General features: G+C 39.5%; 1 protein-coding gene across 1 annotated transcript; it reads left to right on the forward strand.

The window, feature by feature from the left end:
* Window positions 1-3248: 3248 nt before the first annotated feature.
* Window positions 3249-4773, forward strand: LOC102772858 (interleukin-33-like; the record flags this gene model as incomplete). The annotated part of the gene is given in 1 exon segment (XM_015558254.1): window positions 3249-4773. A coding segment is annotated over 1 exon segment (810 nt), but the record flags the coding sequence as incomplete, so codon positions are not given.
* Window positions 4774-10453: the final 5680 nt, after the last annotated feature.

A 10453-nucleotide genomic window follows, 5' to 3' on the forward strand; every position in this document is an offset into this window, starting at 1 on the left:
TATGAACATAGGGGTGCATATATCCTTTCTGATTGGTGTTTGTGGTTTCTTGGGATATATTCCTAGAAGTGGGATCACTGGGTCAAATGGGAGTTCCATTTTTAGTCTTCTGAGGAAGCTCCATACTGTTCTCCATAGTGGCTGCACCAGTCTGCATTCCCACCAGCAGTGCAGAAGAGTTCCTTTTTCTCCACATCCTCTCCAGCACTTGTCCTTTGTTGATGATAGCCATTCTAACAGGTGTGAGATGATACCGCATTGTCGTTTTGATTTGCATCTCTCGTATAATTAGTGACTTTGAGCATGTTTTCATATGTCTTTTGGTGTTTCTTTAACTTGACAATGATGAATTCTGTGTATATAATTATTTTTACCATTTAAATCATTAACTCTTTAGAAGTTTATGGACTCACTTATAGTTTCTATTATACTATGTAAAAATAAGGGAAATTTATGTAATACTAGAGGCCTGATGCACGAAATTCATGCAAGGGTAGGCCTTGCTTCCCCCGACTGTTGGCACCGATTTACCTCTGCCACCTGGGACCTGGGCTTCCCTCCGGCTGCCAGCAGGCACCCGGGGCCTAGGCTTCCCTCTGGCCGCTGGCAGGCACCCGGGACCTGGGCTTCCCTTGCAGCCCCGACTTTGTCCAGAAGGTCATCTGGTTTAATTAGTATATTATGCTTTTATCATTTATGGAATATGTTTAAACATTTAAGAACATAACAAGGGCTGCTCTGTCTGTGGAGTAACTTGTGCTCTGTCTCACTGCTTCACTAATAAACTCTATTTCACTTGAAAAAAAAACCATAAGCAAGTTATGTAGGCTTATTTGCCTCCGGTCAGTGTGATATTAGAGGGAAATTCTTTTCTTCCCTGAAACTCTAGTTTCTCTGGGTTTCCACCTATAACATTCCACTTCTAGGTGTGTAGAACTTTCTCATCTAAATGCAAATTCCTAAAACATACGTACAGTATTCTGTAGATTTCAAAGTGCTGTTGATTTACTTAGCCATAATTGTTGACCATTTCCTGTGTGCCAAGCACTGTTCTTTATTAAACAAAACAAAGTCCCTGCCCCCCATGGAGCTGACATTCAACCATCTTTCATCATCATCTCAGCCTATTTAGGACAAATGGGAGTGCTTCTCATTTATTGACAGGGAATTCAACATAGTTCAGGTCGTCAAATTTGCTGTGCAAAAGCAATACTATCATATGTCCTTAACATATTCTGGTTATTTCAAAGTCATTAGGGAACCTCTTAGATGAGTCATTGAATGATTTTGTTTTCACTTTCCCATCTCCTAAGTATGAATTTTAATAGAACTTTTCAAACTTTGTTTGCATCACACTGTACTTGCCTAGTTTTTTAATTTTTTGACAGTTTTGACATCTCCATCCTTGTTTTCATGTCTGTGGTTTCCATAAAGACTTTTCTAAGCACTTTATTTCAGAATTCATGTCCTTATCCTGAATTTCTTAACTATCTTTTTAGTTTATTTTTAACTTTTTTAAGTGTGCACTTCAGTGGCTTTTAATATATTCACAGAATTGTGCAGTTATTAACTCCACTCAGTTCCAGAACATTTTTATTGCCTCAGAAAGAAACCCTGTACTCATTAGCTATCACTCCCCATTTTCCCCTCTCCTAGCTCCTGGCAACCACAAATGAGTCTACTTTCTGTCTCTATAGATGTCTATCTTGATATTTCATATAAGTGGAATCATATAACATGCTATTATATGTTATATGATTTTGTGTCTGCCTTCTTTCATCTAGCATAGTGTTTTCAAGGTTTATCCATGTTGTAGCATGTATTGATACTTCATACCTTTTATTGCCAAATAATATGCCATTATAGGGATATACCACATTTCACTTATTCATTCATCAGTTGATAGTCATTTGGGTTGTTTCTACTCTTTGGCTATTATGAATAACTAGTGGCCTGGTGCACAAAATTTGTGCACATTAAAAAGGAATTAATTAGAGGAAATATTTTAATATTGCTATTTGCCCTTTCTCTATAATAGAAGTGTCAGAGATGAAAGAAAATTAGTAAAATGTGTATTAAAATCTCCCTCTTGTCAGAGTCTGGGGTGTACCATGGGACCCAGATTCAAGTCCCCGCCGACCCGCATGTGCCTCGAAATCAAGTGAGATCCAGACCAGGTTGGGCAGGGGGTGCAGCTTCAGGTCCCCCAGCACTGGTGCTGATGTGGGGGGCGCAGCCTCAGGTCTCCCATCAAGCAGTGCTGGGTGGGGGGGCGTGGCCTCAGGTCCCCTGGCCCTGGTGCCGATGCAGGGGGCATGGCCTCAGGTCTCCCAGTCCCGGTGACAACCATTTGCATATTAGCTCTTTATTATATAGGATGCTACTGAGAACATACAAGTTTTTATACATATGTTTTTAATTCACTGGGTCGTATGGTAGCTCCATACCTAACATTTTGAGGAACTGCCAAACTGTTTTCCGAAGTGGTTGGCCTATTATATGTGCCCCACCAGCAGTGTATAATAAAGGTTCAATTTCTCCACGTCCTAGTCAATACTTTTTCCTGTCTTTTTTATTGTAGCCATCTAGTGAATATAAAGTGGTATTTCTTCCCTCCTCCCCCCTTTTTTTTTTTGGTATTTCCCTAACAACTAGTATTATTGAGGCTCTTTTCAGGTACTTATTGGCCTTTTGTATATATTTTTTGTGAAATGTTAACATCTTCTCCCTGTTTTAAAAATTAATTTATCATTAAGTTAAACTTAATTTATCATTAAGTTTTTATCATTAAGTTATATATTCAGGGTACAATTCCCTTATCAGATAAGTGATTTGCAATTTTTTTTTCCATTCAGTAGATTGTCTTGATGGTGCTTTGTTATTTTTATTATTATTATTATTATGATAAAATATACACAACAAATTTACCATTTTAAGTGTACAATTCAGTGACATTAATGTGATTAAATATGTTCATAATTTTATGCAACCATCACCTTCATCCATATCCTGAACTTTTCCATCATCCGAAATAGAAAGCTCTGCATGACGAGAACGCTCTGCCTGGATGAGAACTCTCTACCTGAGAGAGATGGCTTCTGTGGTATGGAGGAATAACTTAGTATAGGGATCCTAGTGGCTGTCCTCTCAGCTCTCTCCTCAGAGCCACCAACCCCAGACTCTCCTCACATAGTTGTAGTCCACTCTGCCCTTCCTCTGCTAAAGCCCAAGAAGCCTGAAAAATAAAGCCTGGAATGAGGTATTCAACCACCAAAATTTCCCCAGCAAAGATGAACAACTCAGCGGGAAAAGCCCTGGTAAAATCTTCTGGGTTGAGAAAATCCCAACAGAAGGCCAAAGAAATTTACAAGATGTACTTTATGCAGCTATGTTCTGGCCTTGTCATAGAAAAGAAGACCTGTTACTTTAGGAAAGAAACTGTCAAAAGGCATTCACCAGAAACAGTTGGAAATTGCAAAGAGCCACATCTGCTATTCACTACCTTTTGGAAGCACCTGGAACACCTTGAACAATTTGTGGAGGCCTTCCCCTTTGATATGCCTGTGGTCTAGAAAGATACTAGAACATTTGATGGCTCAAGTATCTTAGAATGTTCTTTTTCCCTGAACACATATAGCGATCAATCCATTACTTTTGGTTTTGCGGATGGAGGTTATGAGATCTATGTTGAAGATTAGAGGGAAAAACAAGAGAAATACAAGGTATTATTCTGTTACTCTGTCTTGCAGTTACCTGCAAGTGAAACAGGTTTTTGTGTTGATTGTCACAAATTAATGGTAAGCCTCAGTCTTACAAAAGACAAAGATTTCTTGCTGCATGCCAACAACAAGGAGCACTCTGTGAAGCTACAGAAATGTGAAAATTCGTTGCCAGTCCAGATCTTCTTTTTTCTTCATACTGAGCTCCAGCCCTTCCCATGTGTTTCATTTGAATGTAAGAGCAATCCTGGAGTGTTTATAGGAGTAAAGGATAACCATGTTGCTCTAATTAAATTAGAGCATTTAAGAAGAGAGAATATAAAATTTAAGCTGTCTTGAATGTAATGTGTTTGAAAGTTATGAATCCTGGGTTGAGTAGCCCAAATAGCTACCATGGAAGAGATTGTCAAAAAGAGAGAGAGATGAAATAGAATCTCTTGCCCTTTAAACAATAACTCCCTTTCTTGTTCTTTCCCAGGCCATAGTAACCACTATTTCTACTTGTTAGTTCTGTAAGTTTACCTCTTCTAGGTGCCTCATATAAGTGTAATAAGATAATAGATGTCCTGATGGTGTCTTTTATAGCACAAAAGTTTAATTTTGATTAAGCTTAATTTATATTTTATATTTTAAATAATTTTTAATCTTAAATTTGTAAATTTATATTGTCACTGTGCTTTTGGTGTTGTATTTAAGAAGCCATTGCCTAATCAAAGGTCATGAAGATTCACTTGAACCATTTTTGAATACTCTCTTGGTCCTCCCATCCATATTTAAAATATCAATATAATTATTAAGATTTTTATGGGGAGGGTTTATTAAATGCCCTCTTTTTACATTTTTAGATCAAAATAATGGGTTTCAAACTGTAGAATCTCCTGGGATGCTTATTAAAGCACAGGTTCCTTAGATGAGTTTTGTACATTTGTAGCAAACTTCTAGTAGACCAGCATCATGTAGTTGAAAAAGTGTGGAATTAAAATAGTCCAGTGTGGCCTGGCCAGCGTGGCTCAGTGTTTGAGCATCAACTATGAACCAGGAGGTCATGGTTCGATTCCTAGTCAGGGCACATGCCTGGGTGCGGCTCCATCCCCAGTGTGGGGCATGTGAGAGGCAGCCAATCAAGTATTCTCTCTCATCATTGATGTTTCCATCTCTCTCTCCATCTCCCTCTCTGAAATTAATAAAAATATACTTAAAAAAAAAAAGACGAGCATGGTGATGTAAGAGCATGGCTCCTATAGCCTGACTACTTGGATGTAAATCGTGACTATGTCCCTTTCTAGTTGTACAGTTATGCGCAAGTCACTTGTTCTCTCTGGGCATTCATTTTCTCTCATAGGGTTGTGGCAAGGATTAAACAAGGTGAAGTACATAGAGGAGTTTGGCAATAATGAGTACCACATAAGTGTTAGACATTGTTATACCCTTTAACTCAGTAATGCCGTTTCCAGGGACTTAATCTAAGAATAATATCAGAGATATTGCCTAAAGATATATAGCAGTTTCATAAGAGATTAATTCCCCAAAATCTACCATATATAATCAGTAGACCTATCCTATCTAATAAAAGAGAAACATGGTAATTAGCCGTACCTCCACTACCCTTCCCATTGACTAATCAGGGCGATATGCAAATTAACTGTCAGCCAAGATGACGGCCGGCAGCCAGGCATCTTGAAGCGAACATGAGGCTTGCTTGCTTCAGTGATGGAGGACTACAACGTTCCCCGCCGGCTGCTGCAGGCCTCTGAGCTGCAACTCTAAGTAACTATGTTACAAATATAGAAGCTAAACAAAACCCCAGAAACCTGCTTTAGTCCGTCGGGCTTCAGCCAGCAGGATCGCAACACTGTTTCAAATACAGAAGGTAAAGAAAGGCCAGAAACCTGCTTTCAGCAGCACTGTGTGTGACAGAGGGCGGGGCCACAACCTCCCTATCCACCCTGCGCTGTTCCTTACAGGAGGGAGCTCCCCAACCCCCTGATCACCCTGCGGCTCTGTGAGTGACAGGGGGCAGTGCCCCAACCCCCTGATTGGCCCTGCTCTGTGGGTGACGGGGTGGCACCACAACCTCCCCATCGACCCTGCCTTGAGTGTGACAGGTGGCGGTGCCCCAACCCTCCAATCGGCCCTACCCTGAGCGTGACTGAGGGTGGCATCCATTGTTTTGGAAATATTTGTGAGCAAGTCACTCTGTGGTACCTCAATTTATAGTGGCAGTTATAATGAAGATGATGATTTTTTTTTCCTCTGAAGGGTAAGATTGAAAGTTATATATTCATACATTTATTTTTAGATTTTCAGAAGTTCTCCTCTTTTCTATATAGTGTAGCTGCAATAGGCTGCCCACTACGGGGATCATTATTTCTGTGTTAGAGAGTTAATTAATAGATTAACATTGCCAGGAAATAAAATGTGGGAGTTAGATGGCCACAGTTGACAGATAGATTTGTTACTCATAACTAATATTAGAGGACATTTTCCTCTAATCATAATAACTTTTGTTTATAAAACATACCTAGCTAACCCCCATAACAGAAGAGAGGTGGTGTGTTTTCTGGCTTGATGGGCAAAATAGCCCTGAGAAAACTTTGTGCCTCACAGACAAGAAGAGAGAGCTCTGCTTGTTTAGGGATTAGATTTTATTTTAGTATGAGTTGTTTGTGTAAGTACAGATATGAGAGAGTTCCTATCCTACATGTCCTATATGTCAGATATCTTATTCTATTTTCCCAGAGATTTAATTCAGTGCTTCCCAATTCCCCAAGTGTATACTTTTCGTATCTTCTCCTAATTGGGTAATGTTAATTACAGATGGCCCCCATCTCCCCGCCCCCCCCTCCATCTGTCCACATCCACCCAGCCCCTGGAGGGACAATATATCTTACTGTATTCAGTGGTTGATGGACATTTAGATTACTTCCAACTTTTGGTTATTATGAACAATGCTGCTAGGAACATTTGTGTACAGTTCTTGTGTTTTCATTTCACTTGGGTAGATACCTAGGAGTAGAATTGCTTAGAACCCATTAAATTTCATATTACTGCTTAGCCACAAAAATATTTCTTTTAAAGAATGGATGATAGCAATATATTTGATAAGAAACACATTCGGTTGATTGGAGTATTATCCCACACACCAAAAGGTTGCGGGTTCAGTTCCCCGTCAGGGCACATACTAGATTATGGGTTTGATCCTCCGTTGGGATACATGCGGGTTCAATGTTTCTTACATTGATGTTTCTCTCTCTGACCCTGTCTCTCTCTCTCAAACCAATAAACATATCCTCAGGTGAGGATTAAAAAAATTTTTAAAAACCCAGCCAGTGTTGTTCAGTGGTTAATCATCAACCTATGAACCAGAAGGTCCATGGTTCAATTCCCAGTCTTGCAGGCTTGATCTCCAGTGTGAAACATGCAGGAGGCAGCTGATCAATAATTCTCTCTCATCATTGATGTTTTTATCTCTCTTTCCTTCTCTCTTCTTCTCTGAAACCAATAATATGTATTTAGATATATATAAAGAAAAACACAAATGATAGAAAAGAATTAAAGGGTAATGATTGGAGCAGGCAGATAAAAAGTTCTAAGACAGGCAGTGTGACTATATAATAATGGAAACTTCAGGATTTATTGGTAGATGAGTAACTACTATAGCCTACTCCCAAGTGAAGGCAAATCAAATCAGTGGGTATCTAAATAAACATTGAAAACTTTTGTTCCAAAAGAAATGGAAATGGGGCATCATTTGCATTCATTATGACAGAAAGATTAATATATATAACACAGAAAATGTCCTTTCTAAAATAAAAGAAGGCCATCAAGATTATTGTAGATAAACATATGGCCAAAGAAACAAGCAGTTTGTTCAAGATGAATGTATGTAATAAATATACATTAATCCTTGCTAGTAACCATAGAAATAAATTTTTACAAATTGGTTGTTATATTAATTAACAAAATCAAACTGTCTAATGCTAGAAAGGTTGTTTGTGATAGTGATGCTAGCTTTATATGTTAGTCTAGTCCAGCCATGGGCAAACTACGGCCCGCGGGCTGGATCCGGCCCGTTTGAAATGAATAAAACTAAAAAGAAAAAGACCGTACCCTTTTATGTAATGATGTTTACTTTGAATTTATATTAGTTCACACAAACACTCCATCCATGCTTTTGTTCCGACCCTCCGGTCCAGTTTAAGAACCCATTGTGGCCCTCGAGTCAAAAAATTTGCCCACCCTTGGTCTAGTCTATGTGCAAAGCAATGTGGCAAAGCCTGTCCAGATACTTGAAGTAATAAAATTCTGAGGTAACTTTCATTTTAGCTTCCTTGAATGTAATTAAAATATTTTAATAGTAAATTAGTAAGAGAGGAAATAAACCAAAAGGTAAGAAAGCAGCCACACAGTTTTCCCATATGCTGAAATTGAGTGTGGTAGTGCTTTCTTCCTCACTCTGTCTGACTCGCCCAAACTCTAGAAGCACTAACCCAGCACAGCTTTTTTTTGTCTGGTCTAGAGAGCTGCATGTGTGCTCTGAATCCTGCTTTTCCAGCTTTGGCTAATGACACACACCTTGGGAGTTCCCCCTATCCTACTCAAAGAAAATGCTGTTACCTTTTCCCATGTCATGTCTTTTCTTTGTTTCACTGATTTCGCTTTAGGTGCTCATCTGAAAATATGCTGCCTGTAGATTTTTTTTAAGTTCTGTGTGGCATTTTTCTGTATGGGTGGGACCAAACACTTGGGAGTCACTCCAGGTTAATACAGCCATCCAAGAGTGAGTGATTTTTTTAGGTAGCCTGCCAAAAGTGTAGATAAAGTAAAGCTAAAATCAAGAAACAAAAATCGAAAAAAAAGAAGAAACGGAAATTGACCCTTGCTTTGTTATTTCTCCCTTTATCTTTCAAGTTATTTTTTTTCTTCCAACATCAAAAATTCTTTCCATTCCTGATAAATTTTTATTGTATTGGTAATACTTTCCCCTAATTACTAGCATTATAGGTTGTTACTTCATCCATGCTTACTTTTCATTGTTATATAAGGCTTGTAAGATTTTATATAGTTAATTGAGTTTTGTGAAGTCAGGCGTGAGATAGTGTATAACAATTAAGAAGTCAGGAACGATTGAAAGTAAACATTTTTCTCTTCAGTTTATTACGATTAACAACAATTTTTGGTTTAATAAGAAATACATTACCAATTTTCTTTGTGTAGAGCAACCATAGATACTCCTCGACTAAAACAGTAGATAATGTACAATTATGTTTAATCCCTTTAGTATTTTCCACTCAAATTGGCGTCACTACTTAAGAACCTTAGGAAGTGACCTAGCTGGTTTGGTTTAGTGCAGTGGTCAGCAAACTGCGGTTAGGCATACTGTGGCTCGCGAGCCACCAGTGGCTCTTTGGCCCCTTGAGTGTGGCTCTTCCACAAAATACCGACTTCTGCGCATGGGCCACGAAGTTTCAATCGCACTGTATGTGTGCACCCACACGTGGTATTTTGTGGAAGAGCCACGCTCAGGGGGCCAAAGAGCCAAATGTGGCTCCCGAGCCACGGTTTGCCGGCCACGGGTTTAGTGGATAGAGTAGTCAAGGGCAGGTACCTCAGTTGCAGGCTTGATCCTTGGTCCTGGTCCGGGGTTAGTATGGGAGGCAACCAATCCATGTGTCTTTCACATTGATGTTTCTTTCTGTCTCTCCCCCTTCATTCCACTCTCTCTAAAAATTGATGGAAAAATACCTTCAGGTGAGTATTAACAAAATAAATAAATAAATAAGGCTCCATGGCCTTATTTTTTTTAAAAAAAGAACCTCAGGAGGAAATGGCCCTGATTTTTAAAATATTAATTACAACAGAATTGGAAAATCCAGACTGTTATGTAATTTGACGCTTCCTGATCTCTGATCTCTGCCAGCTTATTCAGGTCACTACAGCTTTAAAAAAAAAATTAATGGTAGAAGTATTAGCTTTTGGCTCTTTCCCTACCTTTCTGACTGTCCTATCTAAAAATACTTTAAGCATTTTTCTCCACTAATTTCTCCTTAAATGTTAGTGTTCCTAAAGTTCAGTCATTGTTTTCCTTGTAAATGTTATTTTTGAATCATCTTATATATTACCAGAGGCCTGGTGCACGAAATTCATGCACTGGCAGGGGGGGTCCCCTCAGCCCACCTGCGCCCTCTCACAGTCTGGGACTTCTCGCTCCTTACCGCCCGCCTGCTCACTGCTCCTATGGTTGCTTAGGCTTTTATTATCCTATATAATAAAAGGCTAATATGCAAATTGACCAAAAGGCAGAATGACTGGTCGATAGGATGCACACTAACCACCAAGGGGCAGATGCTTAATGCAGGAGCTGCCCCCTGGTGGTCAGTGCACTCCCACAGGGGGAGCGCCGCTCAGCCAGAAGCCAGGCTTACAGCTGGTGAGCCCAGCAGTGGTGGCGGGAGCCTCCCTGCTCCCGGATTGTGAGAGGGCACAGGCTGGGCTGAGGGACCCCCCTGAGTGCATAGATTTCATGCACTGGGCCTCTAGTAGATAATAATTTTAATAACCCCTCAAATCCTGATGCCCTTCAGATGTCTTGAGCCCTTGGTTTGAGTTTTCTACCCAATTGCCTGCTTACATTTACTTACTTGGATGTCTTATAGAGATTCCAAAAGCAATATACCTCAAACTGAAACAAATCATTCACTACCCCCACCCATTAATATTTCCAAATACAGGTA

Source organism: Myotis davidii, unplaced genomic scaffold, assembly GCF_000327345.1.
Source record: "Myotis davidii unplaced genomic scaffold, ASM32734v1 scaffold189, whole genome shotgun sequence".
NCBI classification, from domain to species: domain Eukaryota; kingdom Metazoa; phylum Chordata; class Mammalia; order Chiroptera; family Vespertilionidae; genus Myotis; species Myotis davidii.